The 24699-nt window shown below is 40.3% G+C and overlaps 1 protein-coding gene and 1 pseudogene across 2 annotated transcripts in view; one reads left to right on the top strand and one right to left on the bottom strand.

Annotated features, from left to right (window-relative positions):
* Positions 1-24699, bottom strand: part of TTC21B (tetratricopeptide repeat domain 21B) — a 43599-nt gene that overhangs the window by 13395 nt on the left and 5505 nt on the right. For both annotated transcript variants that reach the window (XM_070956935.1, XM_070956934.1), the window contains exons 5-19: positions 23471-23593; positions 20550-20707; positions 19025-19109; positions 15815-15913; positions 14561-14753; positions 13297-13394; positions 12321-12521; positions 9925-10054; positions 9021-9178; positions 8054-8272; positions 4552-4790; positions 3964-4036; positions 2738-2848; positions 1335-1473; positions 744-850 (exon numbers count right to left, since the gene is read on the bottom strand). In XM_070956935.1, coding sequence (XP_070813036.1) covers positions 744-850; positions 1335-1473; positions 2738-2848; positions 3964-4036; positions 4552-4790; positions 8054-8272; positions 9021-9178; positions 9925-10054; positions 12321-12521; positions 13297-13394; positions 14561-14753; positions 15815-15913; positions 19025-19109; positions 20550-20707; positions 23471-23593 — 2133 coding nt within the window. The remainder of the gene's footprint in view (positions 1-743; positions 851-1334; positions 1474-2737; positions 2849-3963; positions 4037-4551; positions 4791-8053; positions 8273-9020; positions 9179-9924; positions 10055-12320; positions 12522-13296; positions 13395-14560; positions 14754-15814; positions 15914-19024; positions 19110-20549; positions 20708-23470; positions 23594-24699) is intronic.
* Positions 19824-19919, top strand: LOC139309204 (U6 spliceosomal RNA; annotated as a pseudogene).

Below are 24699 nucleotides of genomic sequence, written 5' to 3'. Positions count from 1 at the left end.
TGAGACCAGCAGTTGTATTAAGTTAGTCTAGTGCTGTCTGTGACTTTGTACTGCTCTCAAAGGTTTCAAGAAGGGACCTTTCTAAGCTTCCCCTCCAGATGCCAGGGATGGATCTTTGAACCTCAGGCATGCAAAGGGCATTTGCTGCTGAGTCTTAGCTCTCACACGAGGGCAAAGTGACATGCAGTAGAACAGTCCACAAGGTTGCTATAATGGGTCAACACTGAAATGGCACTTGGGAGACCCAGATTCTATTCAGCCAAGTCTGCCAAACATCTCTCTTCTGACTCCCATTCCCCACCCCAAAAACCTAAAGAGACAATAGTGTATTGATTGACACCGTCTATGTACAATCTGCATTTCCATCAGCAACCCACCCTTCCAATCACCTCAAGATTCTTCCCAAATTGTGACTTAACTGGAACCGCGATATATTGAAAAACGAGTGGTCCAATTTTCCATCCAATTTTAGTGGAGCATTAAAAAACTACAGTAAACCACGGAGAGTCCTCTTCACACATTTATAAAAGGTCTTTTTTTTAATCCTCCTTAAGACTGCGCCGTAAAAGAGGCAGAGGAAAGAAATTGAAAATTCATCCTCTCTAGGCCATCCTCAAAGCATACAATACATTACAGTTTAAAACAGAAAGAAAGAAAAACAAAAACTCAGATCACCATTAGAAAAAAAAACCCCAAGGTCATTTCAATTATATATGCTTTAGCTGATTAAGGGGTTTCTTTACTTGTTGCAATGAAAAAACAGCATCCTCAGTTCTCTCCATTTTGCTGTAAATCTTTGCAAGAAGAACCAGGTAACGGATATCGTCCATCAGAGAAGACAAATCATTGACTGTCGGAATACAAGAAGATGGAATTGAGAGAGATATACTATAGAGGGGGGCTTACAATGAAAATAAAGGTACTAAGGAAACTTAAGCAAGAGTTGGGAAAGAAATGTAGCCCTAAATAGCTCGTTTAATTTGATTTGATTGAAAATGGGGTGACTGAGGTGGCATGGCAGAGGAAATTGTCAAAATCCCCTCAGTTATTATTTCTGCGAAACAGAAGGATCCGTGAACGGTCCTTCTGGAGGCTTCCCAGGTTGGAGAAGAAAAACTAGCTACATATCAGATCACAATGCTTCTCTTTTCTCTCTAACATCTGCTGAAAGTTTTTTTGTTTTAAAATCTACTTAACTGGTAACTATAAAGTGCTTACATAAAATATGCAATTGAAGCAAGCTGACTAGTCAAATTTAAAATGCTTAAATAAGTCCTGGAAATGTTTGCCTATCCCACGTATACAAATCTGAAGCAAACGGGAGAAGGCCTTACCAGGTTCGTGATCTAAGACTTGCCGAAGAACTTTTTCTGCTTTGTCATGCTGGCTCAATTGTAGCAGTAGCTCAGCCAAGTCATAACAGAGGATATTCTGCTGTCCAGTTTTCAGAGCAGCTTCGTAGTAACTGATTGCCTAAAAACCAAAGATTCCCTCTGAAGATATGTAAGTGAAATTTCCAATGCATTTTTACGGATGAGTGCTAATGCCTTTTCAAAATCTCTTAGATTTAATTTAATTTAATTTAATTTAATTAATTCAATTTATATGCCACCCCTCTCCGAAGACTCAGGGCGGCTCACAATACATTTTAAAAAATCATTATAAAAAACATTTTAAAATTAAAAACATTAAAAACATTAAAAACTCATTCACGCCATTCATGGCCGGATCTCACCAGATCACAAGAGTGAGATCAATGGCCTCAGGCCTGCCGGAAAAGCCAGGTCTTCACTGCTTTTTGGAAGGCCAATAGGGTGGGGATGGTCCGGACCTCAGGAGGTAACTGGTTCCAGAGTGCTGGGGCCGCCACAGAGAAGGCCCTTCCCCATGGGCCCGCAAGCCGGCATTGTTTAGCTGACGGGACCCGGAGGAGACCAACTCTGTGGGATCTTACCGGTCGCTGGGAGCTATGCTTAAGGAATAACATTATCCAATGACCCAGATACATTCTACTTTTCAATATATTCTTATTTTGTTCCAATTATAATTCAAGGCAATATGCATACAATAATTATGGAAAAATAATATGTATATGCAGAAAGTGAGGGCCTGCAAACAAGATGCAAATGTGAATTAGATCAGAGCTGAGAAACATAAAGCCCTCTCAGTATTGCAAAAGTACAACTACCAGCATTTGTTATCACTGGCTGAGTAGCTGGCTGGCTGGCTGGGTTCCTGGGAGTTGCAGTTCCTTTGGATGAGGAAAGCATTACGAACTTCACCATGATTACAACCTTAAACTCCCCAATTAAGGATTTAAGGTTTAAGTGCACTCTACACCAAACTTGAACAATTCAACTGGGCAAAAAGGATCTGTGCTTGGTAGCATTCCAGTTTTCCATGTTAGGGAATCTGCTTACTTTGCAATTTTAAAAGTTCCTGGTGCTTGTGAAAAATATACCAGTTATTATTTCTGTATGTTCTTCATATTATTATTTTTTCTTTTTAATGACCCTGTAATCCCTTGCTTTGGGGTGGAGTTGGGGGTGACTGAGTGGAGCTAAGCGTTTACTAGCTGGATGCCCTTCCTGATGCCTATGTGGAGTTTGCAGTAGATATTTTTCTCTTTGTGCCCTGACAGAGAAACATCTGTTGCTGCCTAGGATTGAACCTTCTGAGAGGGAGGCAAGCATCTTTACCTCTAGGCCACCACGCTTTCAAGTTCTTCATACTGTACCTTTGAATAATTGTGAGTCTTGACTAGAGCATTCCCAATTTTACGAGCCAAGGCTCCATCTCTAGGATTTTTCTTTAAAGACTGTTCATAAGCCTCTATGGCTTCTTCAGGCTAGAATCGCAACAGATAAAGTGAAGATTATATATGATTGGACTTACAATACAACACAACACAATACAATTTCACAAAATTGCTATCAAACTCATTAGTACACTCATTCCTGAAATATTTTTTCAAGAGAATCAAAAGCTCACAATCAATGCATAATTAAATTATTTATTAATATAGGGCATGTGTGACTCTCCAAATACTGATGACCTGCACTCTTGAGCATCTTTCACTTTTGGCTTTGCTGGCTGGGTTGCTGGGGGCTGAAGCATCATTAGGAAACAGTCATTGGTTTTCCTTCCTCATGCTTGGAAAACTCTTAAAGACAAGTAAGCAAAAAGCCCCCAAAGTCCATATTGACATTCTGGCAAAAAGGAGGGCAAATGCACACAAATCCTTTGAGAATGTTTTCCAGGAACAATGTAGCTCACAAAGCCAGGTATGACAAAACAACTCCACTTCAGAGCAATTCCCATTAATATACCTAACAGATCCTGCATTACTTTGATTAAAAAAACAGACAACTCAGACTTTAGAGCATAAGCCATTTTAGTGCATGCGCAAAATCTGCATATGAAGAGACACAGGAACCCATCTAAGTCATTTTGCTTGCTAGCCGTTATGAACTCTATATTTGCGTCCCTTGCAAAAAAAAAAATAGCATCTTTTAACCTTTCTGGGGTTGTTTTGCTTTTTTACATATTAGATTTTGATCTTAAATGTTTCCAAAAATTATCAAACTATCCAATCTGGGGCTTAAAGCAGCTGTCTACAAAGAGACAGCTGCTGTACTGGGTACTGGGCCTCGACAGGGTTCAGAAGACATATATGTATCACCTGCATTCTTCATTTTATCTCCCAAAGGGAGTGACATTGCTTGGGAACAGGAAGTCTGATTGGGAACAGTGGAGGAACTAAGATCAACTCATGTGTCCATGCCAGTAGGGAGAACAAGAATCTCTTCACTTTCATGAAGATATCTAGTGCAATGGTATTGTGACAGAGCAGTAGCTAATCTCTTCACTTTCAGATTACAACATTATCCTCTCCTTTTTGCTAAATTATCTGAATATCTAGCTTCATTCTTGGACTCTTAGCCTAAAATTGGAGAAGCTTACCTCCTGAATATTCATGTATGCATCACCAAGGAGAAGAAAGGTATGGGAACTGGGCATTTTTTCCACCAGGTCTCTACAAAGAACAATATGAAACATTATGGCAAACATGGCCAGAAACAGAAACTTTTACCGGCAGTTCAACAAAATAAGTTTTCTACAATCAAAAATTTCAGGGGTTGATCTTTAATAGTTAACTGGTAACTATTTGCTTCTCCCTCGGAAACTTCAATTTAGTAGGAATAAAGAATTCTTGTCTTCTACAGAAAGAAAACTGGAATCAGTTGATATCCTGGAGACCTTAACTTTAACATGCATGAATCTGTGGGCAAGTATTTTTCTGAGTATTTTCTGAAAAGACCCCTAAAACATAATTTAGCCAAGGAAGATGAAGAGCAGTTTGGAAGTGTTCATCTCCAGTTTTGATTAACTATGTTAACTGAATTAAGCAAAATCAAACCAAGTTTTAGATTCATGTATGAAGCTGGTCTCTTTTCACAAACCATACCATTAAAATGGTTTCTTGGATATAAATTGACAATGCAATTTCTTTTGGGAAGAAAAAAGGATGTGGGCAATATAAGGTCTTACCTATAACAGCTTGCATACAGCTTCTTGTCTCTCCTGTACTTTAGATAAATCTCTGCAATCTTTTCTTTAGCTTGAACAAAATAAGTCTGTTCTGGTGTTATATTTCTGAACATAGTTAAAGCTGCTTCAACATCTCCTTGCATAAGAGCTAAGTCTGCATTAGTAATCATGACTCTCAGTTCTTCAGATGTACCAGAAAATTCATTGATAGCATCTTGGAGGATTTTAATAGCTTCATGCTACAAAATAAACAAATGTTTTGTCAAAATGCCAGCAATCACATTCATGCAAAACTTCAGCTCTCAGATTAAATCCTTTCAGGTTGTCTGCCAATATACTTAGTTGCTAGCTAGTTAATTAGTTACCTAGTTCATCAGTTCCTTCCTTCCTCCCTCCCTTCCTTCCTTCCTTCCTTCCTTCCTCCCTCCCTCCCTCCCTCCCTCCCTCCCTCCCTTCCTTCCTTCATTTGATATAGCTGCCCATCTCATACATGTGATTCTGGGCATCTTATAAAATTTTCTGTCTGTATCTTGTACAAGATATTGTGGGAGCATTTTTAAGGCTCATATTTGGTTCACACACCAAATTAGTCAAAAGGTAATTTATCTCAATTTATACATTTATAATTTGAGTCATATTGGCCATAGATATTAATTACTGTACAGTAATCTAATTTTAATATTGACTTACTGTTTATTAAATTTCTACACTGCCCATTTCACTTAAGTGACTCTGGATGGCTTACAACGATGACTTGTTTACAATGATTTACATTGTTAAATGTTTAAGATTTGCAGATTTAAATAACTTATTCTGAATTTTATAACAAATTTTATCATCATCATCATCATCCTATTTTAAAGACCCCATAATCCCTTGCGGGGTGGAGTCTTGGGCAACTGAATGGAGCTGAGTGTTTACTGGCCAGATGCCCTTCCAATGCAGAGATTGTTTCAGCAGATATATTCTCGTTGTGCCCAGAGACAGAAATATCTGCCTCTATCTAGGATCGAACTCACAGCCTCCTGATTGTGAGGCGAGAGCTCCACCTCTAGGCCACCCCACCATACTCTATAACAAATTTTATAATGCTAGAAAATCTTTCTTTCTTTTTTTTTTTTGCCTTTTCTTCTTTTTATTTTTCTTTTGCCTTTTCTTTGAGTACATTTGTAAAATTAATAAATTATTATAAAAAATAGAAAAACATTCACATGGAGCACCAGCCAGATCTATTGGTCTTTATATTCCCCAAAGCTCTCTGTTGCAACAAACATACACTGTCTATCTGACAAGCCTACTTACCAATAGCCCTACTGAGATTCTAATAGGAAAAACACATTATCTTGTCTCACTCCTCTTGTTATTTTCCCAGTCACCCTCTACAAACTATAGGAAGATATTTTGAAGCAGGTTATCGTCCCCACTTGACTTGCCTCCCTGTGCAATTTCTTCAACGGGTTCTAAATTAGAAGTCATGGAACTTTCAGAAGTAGAAAAGGCTAGTCTTCTAACCAGTGGTGAAATCTAAAATTTGTTACTATTGGTTCTGTGGGCGTGGCTTGGTGGGGGGGGTAATGTGACTGGGTGGGCGTGGCCATTTTTTTTTTAACTTTTAAAACCATTTTTTCTACAACCTCTTCGGCGAAGAGATTGTAAAAAAATGCTTTCAAAAGGCTCTGACGATCCCAGCTGAGTTGCCTGATCGGCAGAGACTTTTTTTCTTTTAAATGCCTCTGACGATCAGGCAACTCAGCTTGGATCGTCAGAGGCATTTAAAAGAAAAAAAGGTTTTTTTTTTTCTTTTAAATGCCTCTGACAATCAGGCAACTCATCTTGGATCGTCAGAGGCATTTAAAAGAAAAAAAGGGTTTCTTTCTTTTAAAAGCCTTTGATGATCCCAGCTGAGCCACGCAATCATCAGAGGCTTTTTTTTTTTACTTTTAAAAGCATTTTTTCGGCTGAAGAGGTTGTAGAAAAAATGCTTTTAAAAGTAAAAAAAAAAAAAGCCTCTGATGATTGTGCGGCTCAGCTGGGCATGGGGGGGGCAGGGATTTTTGCTACCAGTTCTCCGAACCACCTGCCTTCATCGCTACCGGATCGGGCGATCCGGTCCGAACCGAGAGCATTTCACCCCTGCTTCTAACTCATGGAGGGTATTTCAAATTTCAAACCTTTATTATCAGAGTACAATATGTGTACAATGAGATTGGCTGAGCCTCCCTTCAAGGCTGTAATCTTCAGCCTGGCTTTTTCTCCTTTATATATTTCAGGAATGTCAAATCAAAGCTTGCAAAGAACCAGTTAGGATTCTTCAGAATACAAACTGAAGAGCGTTGTCGTATATATTTTGGCAATATCTCTAGCATGCCAGGAGAGGATCAGAATCAATCTGTTGCCTTATTTTATTCAAAATTCCTGAAAATGCACTTTTCATTCTAGGTAGATCCTAATTTGATTAGTACCATTCCACAGCATCTGCTGAAAAAAAGGTTTGCTATAATCTGGAAGGCAGTTTGAAAAGCTTCCAAATAACCTTCTTTATTCCAACTGAAGAGAAGGCGAAAATCTTTTTTAAATGGATGCAGTCATGGGCAATCCAAAAGGTAAATGCAGTCTATAGAGGTTTCTTAGTTGGGTGGACAATTTTTTTTTCTTTGTAGTCATGGCCTTTCAATTTCAAACTTTTCTCCACCACAATGTTCTAAAAAGCACCTTATGATTGCTGACTTTCTTACTTTCTTGTTACCTATAAAGCGTCTAACAACATGAAGAAAGCTCATATGTCCTTAATTCAGAAAAGAATAAGGAACTATCACTCCCAGCCTTTTCTTGGATTGGATTGGACCTTCTTTGCTCAAATTCTTCAGATCCTAATGACTATTACTTGCATTGGGTTTTAAAGAAACTACTTTCAAGCCATACTTCATGAAATAGACATCTTTAAAATTAGCCATGTTTTGCCAGAGTTAATTTTGCTTAAGCATGAATTCCCTCCTCTGTGTGAGAAGGCAACAGAATGAGTGTCTAAGAAAGCTAGGGTCAATCATGTTTCATCAAACCCCATTCAGGGCAATGTCTATGTGCATCCTACTAATCACTGCTATCAGGGTATTGCAAATACTTTAAAGATTTTAAACTGTAAATGTATTAACATCTCTTTTTAGTTCATAAAACCATGCTCAAATGTTAAATGCACATGTCAGCTCCCTTGGATAAATCAGATAGGAAACATACTAGCTGAGCTAAATCTACTTTATTGTAAGGTTACATTAACAGAATCTGGCAAATCTGAAGGTACAAACTTTCTGCCGGCATTTTAACCATCTGATCAATTAAAGTGGGTCCTTACTAAGTTTCTTTCTCTGACTGTTAAATTCTTGGGACTTCTTCCCTGTTGTCTGATTGCATCCCTTTCCCTCGTCCCTCAAGGTTATCCATACATTCCATTACAATTCATAACATTGTCATATCATTTGATATACAAATAAATAAAAATAAATACCTGTTCACCATTCAAACGATGAGCCTCTACCAGTTCCAGGTAGAGAGACAGACGTTCGCGCCCATCAATTTCAATTGTTTTCGATTTAGAGGACGATGTACTTGTTCTCATCCCTGGCAAATTCATTGCCATCTGCAAGGTTTTGATGGCTTCTGCTATCTCACCCATCTTTATCTGGGCTTGAGCTTTTACTAAGTGGTAAACAGGATGTTCCCTAATCTGGTGAAAAGTAATTTGAACAAATAATTGGTATCTGCATTCTTGACTGTCTTCTGCAATTTTTTTTAAAAAAACATTGAAAACCAACTATATATTATTCAGATATTTATATGTTTTATATGTACCTGTACGTACGTTTTTTTTCTTTCCTGTGTATATGTTTTTATTGTTTTTGTTTTTAAATCAATAAAAAAAAAAGAATACTCTTTGAGCAATTATAGCACTATATAATTGCTAAGCTTTTTAAAAGATTCCCAGGAGTTCTGCCTTCAAATCATACAAGGGGTGTTGGAATGTTTGATTATTTTGAAAATCAAGAGTACAGTATACATTGAAAAGGAAAAAATACAATTAATTACTGTAAAACAAATATCAGAATGATTTCTAAATGGTAGGCCAGTTGTTATACCCACTGCTGGAAAATAAAAATCTATAGAACAAACGATGGCCTTCAAATATCTAGGAATTACATTCCAATCCTCTGTAAGGCAATGACCAATACAATTCTGCTATAAACTTCTGATGATCCTCCTGTAATCACCATTGCAGGCCTGTATTTATCAAAACTTAAAATCGCCTGAGGTTTTCTGATCCAAACTTGTTAGATCTATACTATGAGCTCCTCTGTGTGTATCTGGTGCTTTGCTATACCTACAATCTGGGCTAGCTTCTCTTGTGGCCAGAATAAAGTTTTGTCAAACTCTGATCCAGTGGAAGTAGAGTTTCAGTACAGACTCATCTGACTTGCCTGAAAGTTGTAACTTAGACAGAGCTCCAGGGACTGAGCGCAGAGTTGGAAGTTGCTTTGCAGCAGTTGGACTTGGGCCATGAGGAGATGAGCCTCGGCATAGGAAGGATTCTGCTCCAGACAGTGTTGTAAGATCCTCTCAGAGGCTTCATAGTTGCCTGAGCAGATTAAACAAAAGAAACACAGTAGGTAGGAAAAATAAAAACCCCTCCATCTTCAAAAGTTGTTTTAAGGAAGAATCTGTAAAATAATTTCTGCCCCTGGCTGTATACAGCAGGGGTCCCCAAACTTGACAGCTTTTAGACTTGTGGACTTCAACTCCTTCAACTTGTGGAGTTGAAGTCCACAAGTCTGAAAGCTGCCAAGTTTGAAGACCTCTGGTATACAGTATGTTTCTTTGTCCCCTTCATCCTGTACTAGCCAATAAAGGAATGATTCATTTTAGTCTGGATAGCCTAATTAGAAATTCACACACCCACACTCTCAGAGCGAACACTTATGCACACATCCTAAATAATCTATGAAAAGATAGTGCATGCAATACACACAAAAACATTATTTTGTTGCACAAGAAAATGCCAACCACTCCTATGGCCATTTCTGATAATAGGGATGGAGAGAATGTGAGAAACCATGTTCTTCATCCTTTCCTTACCTTGTTTCTTCTCTGGGTGATTAAATACTCCAGGTCTACAGCAAGGCCAAAGCCATTTTTTAGTCTATTTCCAACCTAAAACGACCATTTCTCATTTATACTGAATTTTAGCAATATATTCCTCAGCAAGTTTGTCTGTGGGGCAATGTAGCCTGCACTTTATCTAACTTCTCTGAAGCTGCTTTCTGAAACTGAGTGTATAATTTGAAAGAACAAAAAAAAAAAATGTGTCCTTAAAGAAATGATTACCTGATAAATATTTCACTTTTGCAACCAAGTAGGCAGCTTGTAAAAGACCAGGGACGGTTTTCATCACCGTTTCAAGGACGGATGCGCAAGGCCTCAGAAGTGGTGAAGGAGGCTGCCCTGCACTTGCAGGCTAAAAATTAACACAGACTTCATGATTAAACATTACTGTATTCCAACTATGCTGAGGGTCCTTGCTGCTCTCTGCGCTTAGATGTTTTCTTGCAGAAATCTCATTACCCAAACTAGGTAACATCATCGGTGCTCATCATGTTACTTAGTTTGGGTAATGAAACATCTGCAAGAAAACAACCAAGCTCAGAGAGCAGCAAGGACCCCTTATTTCAACCCTGAGCTACAAATATTCTCCTTTATTAATTGGCATTTCTGAAACCATTTGTTGTTGATGTCCAACTGCACGTTGGGTACTAAGACAAGAGGGTGAGACATAGACAGATTAGGTTCGTCATCCTGCTTGCCTCCAAAGGAAGCACTCCAAAGATAGAATCTTCCAAAGACAGCCTAACTCAAAAGGAGCTTTAGTAAATAAATCTTCAGGAATTAGGTTAGGATTAGGTTTCTTGCAAAATTGGAGGGGGGGGGTGTTACCTTGTTTAATTGGCATCATTTAGGCTACACCAGTTTTCCCTCACCTCTAAATATGTTGGGATTATATCTCCCAGAGTTACTAGACAGTAATTTTGCAAACAATCTAAACTTCTGGTAAGAACTATAGAGGTAAGGTCCCAAAGGTGCTTTTTTTCAGGAGGCAATTGGACTTTCTTGTTTTTTTTTTTCTTTTGAAGATGTTTCATTCTCATCCAAAAAGCTTCTTCAGCTCTGACAGGATATTGGGGAATGGAAGGATTTATGTTCCTTGCAGACAGCTGGTCATTTGCATCCTTTTAGAGGGTTGCTGAAACACTTGGAGGTTTATCTGTGTCCTCAGGGTCTCCTGGTTTGTTTGTTTGTTTGTTTGTTTGTTTGTTTGTTTATTTATTTATTTATTTATTTATTTATTTATTTATTTATTTATTTATTTATTTTTCATATTTGTATACCGCCCTACTCCCGAAGGACTCAGGGCGGTGAACAGCCATAATAAATACAAATACATATAGAAGTTAAAAACTATTAAAAACAGATTAAGTAATTTGGCTCAAAGATTAAAACATCCAAATTTATCTAAAAGAGGTCTAAACCCGATTTAAAAGCCAATTTAAAAAGCCAATTTAAAAAGGGAGAGTTAGGCCAGACCAGCTTGTTGGAATAGAAATGCTTTCAGGGCTCGGCGGAAAATGCGTAAGTCTTGGATGTTTCGTAACTCCGGGGGAAGCCCGTTCCAGATGGTAGGTGCCCCCACAGAAAAGGCTCTCCCCCTGGGGGCCGTCAGTCGACATTGTTTGGCCGACGGCACCCTGAGGAGTCCCTCTCTATGGGAGCGAACTGGTCGGTGAGAGGCTATTGGTGGCAGGAGGCGGTCTCGTAAGTAGTTCCTGTAGCCTGCAATTTTTCCACTGGAAATCCATTCCTACTTCCACACCATTCAAACGGTGTTCATCCCAAATTGTATAGCTAAAAGTCTGTAGAGATTTTCAGTCATCCAGGTCATGGTTGCCCCTTTTTTTCAGGAGGCAACTGGACTTTCTTGTTTTTACTTTCGAAGACGTTTCGCTTCTCATCCAAAAACTACAGACTACAGGAACCAGGAGCACTACTCAGGTGACTCTGAGGACACAGATAAACCTCCAAATGCTTCAATGACCCTCTAAAAGGATGCAGATGACCAGCTGTCTGCAAGGAATATAAATCCTTCCATTCCCCACTATCCTGTCAGAGCTGAAGAAGCTTCTTGGATGAGAAGCGAAACGTCTTCAAAAGAAAAAACAAGCAAGTCCAGTTGCCTCCTGAAAAAAGCACCTTTGGGACAGCCATGACCTGGATGGCTGAGAATCTCTACAGACTTATAGAGGAAAGGGATATCAGAAAGAGAGTTTCACAAAACAGAAAATGAGGGACCTATCTTACTTTTTGCTTTTGTCCCAAGCAGAATAAGTCTGCTATCCATTGCATGTTATAACTAATTTGGATCATAACAATTTCATTTACATTTTTAATGAAAAGGGGGGAAATGTTTTCAGTAGTTAAAAATGTAAAAGTATTCTCACAACTGAGCTTGTATCTTGTTATTTTCGTGATAACATAAAACTATTAACACTACCTTTTTGCCCATTCATAGGTTAGTCCACTATAAATCAGTGTTTACTTTCTACGCATGGCAGGCTAAACATTTTAATAATTGTTCTTTCCATCATTATGGAACTTTTTAAAGAAAGAATGAAAAAGAAAACATTATATATTTTGATTACTTGAAAAAGAGAAGAATTTTATTATCTTACCTGACTTGGGCAAAAATTAAGATACTCCTTAATAATTTCTATCAAAAAATCTGGGTTTAATTTTTCAAAATATTCTATACCAAGAGGTAAACCTTGGAGAGAAGAAAAATGGGCATCGAGTACATCATTCAACAAAGTAATAACTTCTTCTTGTCTTTTATTTTTCTTCATAGCCAATACTGCACGTAGATAAGACAGCTCCTACAAAACATGTTTTTTAAAAAATACATAAAAATATTTTCTATTCCATCAGGTGTTGGGCACTGATACTTACTATTGTAGCTGAAAATCTGTTAGGGATCCAACCTCTTAAATCAAATTTGTAGCGCATTCCTCCATATCTGTCTAAGTCTTACATTAAACAGATTAAAACCTGAAAGTTCCATTCCGATTATCTACATACAGATAGTCCTTGACTTATGACCCCAATTGAGACTAGAATTTTTGTTGCTAAGCAAGGCAGTTGTTAGGTTGTGTCCAATTTTACCAGCTTGCCTTATTGCCTTGGTTAAGTGAAATGGCATGGTGGCCTAGAGGTGCAGACACTTGCCTCACACTTAGGAGGTTGAGAGTTCAGTCCTAGGCAGCAGGAGATGTTTCTCTATCAGGGCGCAAAAAGAAAATATCTGCTGCAAACTCCACATAGGCATTCGGAAGGGCATCTGGCCAGCAAATGCCAGTAAATGCTCAGCTCCATTTAGTTACCCTAACCCCACTCAGAAGCAAGAGATTACTGGGTTGTAAAAAGAAAAAAAATGCCATGATCAAATGAATCACTGCAGTTGTTAAGTGAATCATACAGTCATTAAGTGAATCCGGCACCTAAATTTTGGTCACATTATCCTCTGTCATGAAATCCATGAGCAGGATATTGTAAGAACATGAAGACAGAACTATGACACAAAAGGCCTCATATCCACATTATGAACATGGATTAGTATTAAATCGTTTTTGGAAAACATTACTTTCCACTTACTGCTGATATTCCAATAGACTGCTGAACTTCTTTCAGGAACTCCAACTGCTGTTCTACATCATCTAACTTCCCTTCCATTAACTGGCTTCGGATAATTCCTGTAATGCAAGGATGTTTCTCTTCAGCTTTATTCTACGAAATGTCTTCAGGGCACAGATCAAATTTCATAGATTACAAGAGGGCGTCAATGACTCTTTTCTATCAAGAACCGCAGGCTAGCAGGACCTAGACTGAAGTCAGCAATAAAAAGGGCATCACCTCTATTGCCAACCACATTGGGCTCTGGGGGAGAAATGGTTGTTCTTGGCAAAGCCCTAAATCTGAATCTGCAGTAGGCAAATTCAATCAAAGATAACCTAAAGCTATGAAAATATAATAGTCACTCAAAAACAAACTGGAAAAGATCTGCTTCATTCTCTCTCTCACTCTCCCCCTTCCTCCTCTCTCTCTCTCTCCCCCTCCCTCCTCTCTCCCCCTTGCTCCCTTGCTTCCTCTCTCTCTGTCTCCCCTCCTCTCTCTCCCTCCCTCCTTTCCTTCCTCTCTCTCCCTCTCCCCTTCCCTCTTCTCCCTCTCCCTCCTTTCCTTCCTCTCTCTCCCTCTCCCCTTCCCTCTTCTCCCTCTCCCTCCTTTCCTTTTCTCTTTCTCTCTCTCCCCCTCCCTCCTCTCTCCCCCTTGCTCCCTTGCTTCCTCTCTCTCCCTCTCCCCCTCCTCTCTCTCCCTCCCTCCTTTCCTTCCTCTCTCCCTCTCCCCTTCCCTCTTCTCCCTCTCCCTCCTTTCCTTTTCTTTCTCTCTCCCCCTCCCTCCTCTCTCCCCCTTGCTGCCTTGCTTCCTCTCTCTCTCTCCCTCTCCCCTCTCTCTCCCTCCCTCCTTTCCTTCCTCTCTCTCTCCCTCTCCCCTTCCCTCCTCTCTCTCTCTCCCTTCTTTCCTTTTCTCTTTCTCTCTCTCCCCCTCCCTCCTCTCTCCCCCTTGCTCCCTTGCTTCCTCTCTCTCTCCCTCCCCTCCTCTCTCCCTCCCTCCTTTCCTTCCTCTCTCTCCCTCTCCCCTTCCATCCTCTCTCCCTCTCCCTCCTTTCCTCTTTCTCTCTCTCCCCCTCCCTCCTCTCTCCCCCTTGCTGCCTTGCTTCCTCTCTCTCTCCCTCTCCCCTCCTCTCTCCCTCCCTCCCTCCTTTCCTTCCTCTCCCTCTCCCCTTCCCTCCACTCCCCCTCTCCCCCTCCCTCCCACTCTCTCTGTCCCTCCCTCTCTCCCCTCTATCAATTATTCAAACCTGTTAGTGCAGGAACACTTGTCTCATCAAGAGCCATAGCAGTTTTGTAGCATTTCATAGCTTCCTTTATTTTTCCTTGAAAAAGCATCTGATAGCCCAGCTCTGTAGCAATGTCTGCATTCTGAGGAGCTAAGCTGAAAGCTCTGTCCACCAACATCTGGGTCAGCTGCAGGATGTGTGGATTGCGGCCACACTAGAGTTAAAACAAACATCCCGCCACAAAAAAATCCATTGTGAATGGTTTTTGTTTTGAAAAACTCAATCAGACATAATCACAATATTAATTAAAAACGATAACCTTTACATCAAATAATTTAATTGTATCCATCATCACATGCATTTATGGCCTGGTCGAAGAAACTCTCTGCAAGAGAGCTGTCCATAATTTTATTAAATCCTTTTACTAATCCCCTATTCTGAAAGTAACATTTCAGCAAGAGAAAATGGTTCTGGCATGCTTATTTAAGCCATGCCCTTTGCTAGCAAGCAGCCCCCAACAAATTACTCCTAAGAAAATGTATTCCTTGACAGAGCAAGACTGCCTAATGTATAAAGCCGTATTTATATTCCTTGCATTAGTCAATGTGACTGAAAATCGGATTTTCCAATTCTGCTACCAATACTGGGCAACTAAAATCCAGGCCAGTAAAGGCATCCATGAAGTCCATGAATTGCTCTGCCCCAACCATCTCCATCTTTGATTGCTTTGGGCAAATGTTCCCAAGCCTCCATTTTTTTACACCAATGCACATCTCACATTTTGATCAGAATCAATCATAAGCAAGTCTCTTGCCACAGAAAGTTAACCAACACAAATAAAGAGAAGGGAAGTGACTATAGGAAGCCATGAGAGGAAGAAAACTGTTCCCTGTTCTTCAGGGTTGCAATAATGAGAGAAATGCTGAACAAAGGTTACAGCTATCCCTTAATTTTACATGCCAAATAATCTTTTTCCAATTACAATTAATTTAGCACTTCCTGAAGCATACCTGGGCTTTAACTCCAGTAGTCCTCGACCTACATCTGGTTGTTTGAAATGGTTACTAAACGAATGGTTGTAAGTCAAGGACTACCGGTATCTGCAATAACGATTAGTCTTTGCCTTATCCTCAAAAGGCATGACCAGGACATAAATTAGTGTTTCCTATGAAAGACAAAGTTAGCATTATGTACATAGAGAGCTTACCTGCTTATATAAGAGAGTCATTGAATCAGTCATCACTGGCAATTAAAAAAAAAATCTTTTCTACTTACCGTTCTGCTAAAAACCAAGGCTATCTTACAGAAAAGCGGAGGATTCTGTGGCTCCAACTGATCTAAAGCACTAATCAGATCTTTCAGCCTGGAGGAAGCCTAGGAAAAACAAAATATACCGTATTTTTCACACTGTAAGATTCATTTCCCCCCCCCCCCAAAAAAAAGTGGGTGGAAATGTCTGTGCATTTTATAGAGCATATATTGTGGCGGGGGGGAAGGGGGTTGTTTGTGCTGCCTGTCACTGCTGCCCCCATTTGCTGGGGAACACTGGAACCTTCGCTGCCGAGCAGCTGACTGCCGGTTGGATCGGCCTCCTGGAATACCGCTGATGAGCTGTTCTAGGTGGCGGTGATTGCTGCCACCGCCAGCGTGCATCAGCAGCGGCGATCGACAGTAGCGATCCCCACTGCCTAGAACAGCTGATCGGCAGTATTCTGGGAAGCCGATCTAATTGCCAATCAGCTGCTCGGCAGTGAAGGCTCCAGCGTTCCCAGCAGAGGCAGCAGGCATGGAGGAGGCAGCAATTGGCAGCGTTCCCCGATGGTGGCAGCAGCTCAGCTCAGTTGACTGGTGGTGGCCACAACGGAGCAGAGCCCTGATGAGACACATGCTGGGGCTGCGATAACGTGCTGAAGCTGTTTGCTGTTTGCTGCAAGGACTAGCCAGATGAATATTGGATGGATGCTGGGAGGCAGAGTCAGGTTTTTTTTCTTGTTTTCCTCCTCTAAAGCTAATGTGTGTCTTATGGTCTGGTGCGTCTTATAGTGTGAAAAATACGGTAGGTAGTCCTAACTTACGACAATTGAGTCCAAAATTTCTGTTGTTGAAGCATTTGTTAAGTGAGTTTTGCCCCATTTTACAATTTTTCTTGCCACAGTTGTTAAGTGAATCACTGCAGTTGATAACTTAGTAACACGGTCATTAAGCAAATCTGGCTTTCCCATGGACTTTGCTTCTCAGAAGGTTGTAAAAGGGGATCACATGACCTTGGGACACAGCAATGGTCATAAGTATGAACCAGTTGCCAAGCGTCTGAATTTTGATCATATGATCATGGGCATGCTACACAGATTGTAAAGTGAAAAATGGTCATGTCACTTTTTTCAATGCCGTTGTAACTTTGGACGGTCACTAAACAAACTGTTGTAAGTCAAGGAGTACCTGTCTACTGGTCTTATTATTGGGGAGTAAGGTGGAGGGAGCAAACACTAGCATTTAGGAAAGCTGAATACAGAGGCATCTGGAATGCAAAACCTGTGCCAGCAGTTAATATTCATATGAATCTAGTTTGAAATGGTAATATTAATGCAAGCCAATTTAAGTATCTCCTTTATACAAGTGTTTCTGAGGGAATAGTACAGGGATGTCAAACTCAAGGTCCATGGGCTGAATCCGGCCAGTGGGGTGCTTAGATCTGGCCTGCAGGGCAACCCTGGAAACAGTGAAGGACCGGCCCATGGTGCCTCTGCATTCCTGAACTCCGTTTTCGGCTGCGATAGCTCCTGCAATCTTCTGCTGGAGAAAATGGAGCTTGAGAGGGCCGTACGTGGCCCTCCCGAGCTCCATTTTCTCTGACAGAGCACTCGGGCTACCACAGGTGGCCCCAACATGAGTGATGTTGAGCTGGCCACGCCCACCCTGGCCACACACACCCAGCCCCAAGGTCAAACACAACCCTGATGCGGCCTCAATGAAATCGAGTTTGTACTAGAACATTTATATATGTTTTAAATAAAATGTCCCACAACCATTCATCTATAGACTTTGAGTTCAGGCTAAACAAGGCTAAATGCAAATGTAAGCTATAAAGTTATGTTTGCTTTTTCTAGACAAGCAACAGCAGCAAAAGTAAAAATAGCAGCAGACAGGAATAGTGCTTAACCAGTTCAGGCAATAAAAGAAGCTAGGTTTATGCTTAACACTAGTTTATTCTACCATACATTTTTATAATGCAATAAAAAAAAACTCCTTGAAAAATATTAGAGTTACACCTAAGAATCCCAATGCCAATATTATAGCTCCCCCATTCCTAACAACCATATTTTGGTTTAAATCTTAATGGAAATTAAGGAAATACTTTGTAACATGCATACATTGCTTAAGTTTCATATCAAAAACAAAGCTCATTCACTCAATAGAATAGAATAGAATTCTTCATTGGCCAAGCGTGATTGGACACACAAGGAATTTGTCTTAGAGCATATGCCCTCAGTGTACATAAAAGAAAAGATACATTCATCAAGAATCATCAGGTAAAAATACTCCTATAACCATTCTGTTTTCTTTTAACTTGATTTAGCATCTTAAATGAATCTAACACATCTGGTTTTTAAACCATGGTTAGGTGTGCAAATCCAGCCAACAGTTCACTGATTTTTTTTTCTTGTTTTTTAATGACCCCATAATCCCTTGCATTGGAGTGGAGTCGGGGCAACTGAATGGAGCTGAGTGTTTACTGGCCGGATGCCCTTCCTGTCGCCAATGCGGAGTTCACAGCAGATATATTCTCATTGTGCCCAGAGAGAGAAATATCTCCCTCTACCTAGAATCGAACTCACAGCCTCCTGATTGTGAGGCAAGAGCGCCACCTCTCGGCCACTGCACCACTCAACAGTTTCATTGATAGCCTTCATTAAACACTTTCTGCAATGTGTAAAATCAATGTATCTTTGGACCAATCTAGAGTAGACTTTGGAAATTCTTTGTTATGGTATCAATCACAGACTAAGGAGCCTATTGACAAAAATACCATAGAGCCCCCGGGGAGGGGGGAGGGGGGGAGGCTGTTTGCTTTGCATCCAATTGCTACCTCCCTCTAGCAAAACACACCTTACTGACAGCTCAAATTCTTCTTGCAGCTTCTTGTGTGATGCCTGGATCTGCTCCATCCTGGCCTATCACCAAATGAGATTTAGGACAGTATGCATTGGAAAGGTGATCTCTTGTTCTACTAATGGCTGTTTGATAATATGATACTAGTTGTTTAAATTAGATCCATTATTTTACTGCAATTCTAAAATACCTGTGTTAGGTATTTCCTGTGTCAGGATTGTAGTTCTCAAAAGACATTTTACACCTGAAATTTTCCGTTTGTTGATATTGGAGTTAAATTCAATGGAACTTAGTTCTATATATCCTGAGTAATTGTTTCCTATGTCTCTATATAAAATGCATCCAACAATGTGGAATTAAAAACTGAAGACTCACCTCAGGTATGTTTCCTTCCCTGCACAAATAGTGAACAGCCTCCATTTTTAAGGCATCTAGGTTGAAAGCATCTTTCTGCAACAACCTAAAGGAAAATTTAAAAACACACACACCAAAACACTCCATTTTTAGGTGTTTTCAAGGAAAACTGCTGATCTACAAGACACAGAAGCTACAAACAGAATGGCTATGTCAGCGTTCAAGTGATGCACCCATAGACAGCAGAACTCTGAGGCAGGCAAGAACAATTTATTGGATATATCGTATTGGCACAACTGGTGAAAGCTAACTCAAAGTTCCTGTGGTTTTCACCTAATTAAAAAGTAAACGTTTTCCCTTTCCCCCAACTCACTGGTCACGCTGTCCAATCCAATTGTTGACTGGTTGCTTGGTTACTTCGCTCTTCCTCTGGCCAGCCACCTGTGAGAATGTCCTTGGTTCCCACAGGAAAAAAATATTGTTTTGGCTACATAACCCCATCTAACTATTTCCCCCCTCTCACTGTTGCATGGCAACCCTGAAACCTCCAGAATGGCCTCAGTCAGGTTCACTTCAGGGTTGACAGACTAATAGCTGGGCTCCATTTGAAGGACTTTCCTGCTTCTATTTTAGGACAAACTTTAGGGGAGTTCGTCTCTGTGACACTAATGACAATTAATTGCTTCTGTGGACAAATGTCAGATTAACTGGGAATGCTTAGGACACCCTCTTGAAAATGTATTGCGTTGCCTGGCATCTTTATGTCCCACTCATCTCCAGCTTTCAAGGCAACTTAGAGATATGGAAACAATGCTACCCTGTTCACTTTGGCAGCACATTTGTTAAAACTGGAACAATACAAAAAAGATTTGCATAGTCCCTGCACAAGGTTGGGCACACAAAGCTACATTACTTTACCAAAGCAGTAAATTGCCCATTCTTGTTTAGTTCTCATATCATTCTCTACTCTCATTATATAAAATTTCAAACAAAAAAAAAATCAGTGGGAACAGCTGATGTAGGAGCCATTTACCTCCACTGTGTGTGTGTGTGTGTGTGTGTGTGTGTGTGTGTGTGTGCGTGCGCGCGCGCACACACACACACACACACACAGAAGATGCTTCAGCCAGGATAAAAAATGTTATCAGCCTTCACCTATTTGGTTACCCACCATCAATCATGTACAATCCGATAATACTGAAGCAATGACTGAAAAAATGAGTTTCACAGAGTTTCATAGCTACTGACTAGCTAGATCAAGATTGGGAAATAAATAAGGGAAAAACTGTAGTATTATTTTTTTTAAGACCTTTCCCATTAGTATTTTAGGCTGCTGTCACAGCATCACTCAGCCATTGTTAATGAGATATAAAATTTATCTCCCTTACCGTCGTTTTGGCACTACAAGGTTGGACGACTCTACAAGATGATCTAAGTCACCAGGGGAGAAATCACCTTTGATCATTTTGCCTTCTGCAAAAGCACTGCAGCTGAGATGATACAGCATTTTTAATGGATCTAGACAAGAATAATTAACTTGACTCACCTCTGGGCAGTCTCAACTGACTGCTCCCAATCCTGCAAAGCCAGCTGTAGCTTCATCTTTTTAATAAATGCTGGAAGGAAGCGTGGGAAATTCGCAATTATTTGATTCAGAGTTTCCAAAGCTCCTGTATAATTCTGACGCGCTTCATAATATTGGGCCTAGTGAACAACGAAATGATCACCTGGTCACTTTTGTCTTGCTTTTTTTTAAAAAAGCTTTCCAACTACAAAAAAAAAAAATGTTTTTTTGAGACAATTCCCTGGCTGGTGCACACCATTGGAAAAGCAGTCTATTGTGACTGCTTATCTAGAACTTGTTTCCCCAAATATAAAGATTTTGGAATATTATGAAGTCCTTGATTTACAACTGGCTGCTTAGTGACTATCTGAAGTTATGTCAGACTTCCCCAGCGGTATTTATAACCTGGTTCCAAAGTTATAATGGGCCACCCCTCTGACTGTCATGTGACTGCATGTCAGTAACTGCATTTACAGCTCTTTGCCACATCCCATGGTCATGTGTTCACATTATATGACAGTTTTGCTGAAAACCAGTATTTACTTCTGGTTTTCAGCAAAACTGACCCATAGTGAACCATTGGTTTGCTTAATGACCACAGAGCGTGATGGCTCACATGGTGAGGACACTGGGTTGGGGTTAGCAAGTCCATGTTTGAAACCCGAATGGTGCTGTGTGGCGGGATGAGCTCCTGTCACTTGCTCCAGCTCCTTGATGATGACATGAAAGGAGCCCCCACAGAAGTTCCCTGGGCAACGGTCATGTCACTGGGTAATTCTTTTAACCCAAAAGTGCCTTCCACACAAACAGGATTGGGGGGGGGGGCACAGACACTACAGTGTTTGCTCAACAACTGCCACAAAAAAGTTCATAAAGTCAGGCCTGTCAGATGGGTGACCTTTCTTACAATTATCTCAATTTATGACCATGATAGGCAGGCTCCATTATGGTCACACAAGTCGAGGACTATTTGTATGTACATAAATATATCTTCCACTGAAGGTCATCAGTTTTAATGCTGTTGTATAAAATAAAACTTTGTGACAAAATAGCAATATTCCTACAATATGCTATTATGTACAATGTGGTTTCTTTGGTCTCCATTTAGTGTGTTGTGTGAATTTAGCCAATTGCTGTTTATTCAATAACTATGTTTAAACAACCCATGCTTAGTATACAGTGCCTGAACCAATGAGCTTATAACCAGGATTATAATAACTTGGAAAGCAAAACCATTCAAAGCAGTAAATATGCAAAATGCAAGTTTCTAAATGGAATTTAAAAAAAAAAACCAGCAAAGTGATTGTAAACCTACTGATTCAAAATGCAATTTGTAGTAAGATTTTTAAAACAGAATACATATTTTAAAAAGACCTACGAAGCTTCTTTTTAAGAAGAAACAAAAAGAACTGTTTCTTCTCTACAGTTGCAAATGGTAAAACCCTTTATAGCATATATTATTATTATTATTATTATTATTAATAATAATAATAATAATAATAATAATAATAATAATAATAATAATAATAATTTTATTTATATACCGCCCATTCTCCCGAAGAACTCAGGGCGGTGTACAGCCAGAATTAAAATACAAATATACAAATATACAATATCCTAGTTAAAATTAATTAAAATCATTAAATAGTTTTGGCCAAATTTTAAAACCCAAAATTAAAACCCAATTTAAAATTATTCAATTTGACAGCCCCGCCTGTCGGAACAGTAGGGTCTTGAGGGCACAGCGAAAAACCCGGAGGTCAGAGATGTTATGAATATCCGGGGGCAATTCATTCCAGAGGGCAGGAACACCCACAGAGAAGGCTCTCCTCCTGGGTGTTGCCAGCCGACATAACTTGGCCGATGGCACCCTGAGGAGTCCCTCTCTGTGGGAGCGAACTGGTCAGTGGGAGGCTGTTGGTGGCAGAAGGTGGTCCCGTAAATATCCTGGTCCTATGCCATGGAGCGCTTTAAAGGTGGTGACCAACACCTTGAATTGCACTCGGAAGACCACTGGGAGCCAGTGCAGCTCGCGTAGGAGAGGTGTTACATGGGCGTAATGAGGTGCACCCATAACCACCCGCGCGGCCGCATTCTGGACCAGTTGGAGCCTCCGAGTGCTCTTCAAGGGGAGCCCCATGTAGAGAGCATTACAATAGTCCAGACGGGAGGTGATGAGGGCGTGAGTGACTATGCGCAAGGCGTCCCGGTCCAGAAAGGGACGCAACTGGCGGATCAGGTGAACCTGATAAAAAGCCCCCCTGGCTATGGCCGTCATATGCTCTTCTAAAGACAGCCGTGAGTCCAGGAGGACACCCAGATTGCGAGCCCTCTCTGTGGGGGGCAGAGATTCACCCCCAATAATCAGCGATGGCACCAGCTGACTATACCGGGATGCCGGGAGCCACAGCCACTCAGTCTTGGAAGGGTTGAGCTTGAGCCTATTTTTCCCCATCCAGACCCGCACGGCCTCCAGGCAGCGGGACATCACATCAAGGGCATCATTGGGGTGGTTTGATTCCAAGACTTTATGTACATTGCTCTTTAATTGCTTCAATTCTTAAGTGTAGAATTGACTCCAAATGCATTTTTTTGTTTTTCATAAAAGAAAAGCATATGTCAGAGCAAATACAAATAATTGATGATATGATGGCTAAAAGACTTGATCCTGTGAATCAAAGAATATTGACTTCAATCAGATTCTTAAAACCCATATTCATATCACAAAAAATAAGATTAAGAGAGGGGGGGGGAATAAATAGCATTCTGAATGCAAAATAAGGTTGTCTTGATCTGCTCCTTCATCCTGGATGGCAATTGCATTAATCAGTGCTGGATCAGTCTGCATCAGCTGCAATGTTTGTTACTATTTAGATGCATTTAAAAGCTTTTTATACACTTACTTTACCCATCAGGCCAAAAATATCATTCTCATTTTGGAGCCCTTCATCAAAACATTTCCCAGCTTTTTTGATGCTTGCTTCTTTCCCACTAGTCACATCAAGCCACCCTTTTAGAATCCACCCCTGGAAGAACAAAGCAAAACATTAAATGATGCAACACTCTGCTGTTGTTACTGGATACATTTTTTTAAAAAAAAAATCATATAAAGTTCTACTTAACATAAATGCAATAATTTATGCAATGCAGAAGACTGATATATGTTCTGTGGTGTTCATACCTGCTGTTATAGCAATAGCACTTAGACTTCTATACCACTTTATAGTGCTTCAATAGCCCTCTCTAAGCAGTTTACAATGTCAGCATATTGCCCCCAACAATCTGGGTCTTCATTTTACCCACCTCGGAAGGATGGACGGCTGAGTCAACCTTGAACCAGTCAGGATCGAACTCCTGGCTGTAGACAGTGAGTTTGCTTGCAATTCTGCAGTCTAACTACTGTGCCATCATGGCTCATGGGATGGAATGGATTTAGTACTTAAAGGATTATGATGTTCCCTATTTATCCATCCCCACGAAGAGGCCCGCTCCAGATAGGCAGAAAGACAACTCTTAGCACTGCACAACACTGACACACTGATGAACTGATCTAAAAGCTGCTATGAAAGCTAGAAGGAACAAAATCACAAGACCAAAAAGATGTTACAGTGAAATCCATAGATGCTAACCACTCCTTCCACTAAGAAGCAATCAACCTTTAGCCCATCCAGACACTCAGGCAGGAAGAAGAGATGTAAGGTTTGAACCTCAAGATGGATATAAATAAATATAAGGCTTTGAAGGTTTATGGTCAGCACTGGCAAATTTTCTGTTCTAATTATGGCCTTCCTGGTACCTTGTTTCCCCTAAAATAAGACATCCCCTGATAATAAGGCCAATCAGACTTTTGAGTGCATGGCAATAAGGCCAAGTGCTTATTTCAGGGTTCAAAAAAATATAAGACAGGGTCTTATTTTAGGGGAAACACGGTATCTATCTATCTATCTATCTATCTATCTATCTATCTATCCATCCTGTTTTCCCAAAAATAAGACATCCCCTGATAATAAGCCCAATCAGGCTTTTGAGTGCATGGCAATAAGGCAAGTGCTTATTTCAGGGTTCAAAAAAATATAAGACAGGGTCTTATTTTCGGGGAAACACGGTATCTGTAATAAAACTAGCTTACTGA

Source organism: Pituophis catenifer, unplaced genomic scaffold (assembly GCF_029215685.1).
Source record: "Pituophis catenifer annectens isolate HBS135680 unplaced genomic scaffold, rPitCat1.0.hap2 SCAF_1, whole genome shotgun sequence".
Lineage (NCBI taxonomy): Eukaryota > Metazoa > Chordata > Lepidosauria > Squamata > Colubridae > Pituophis > Pituophis catenifer.
Note: the sequence above shows the minus strand (reverse complement) of the source record. Positions and strands in the feature narration are given on the sequence as shown.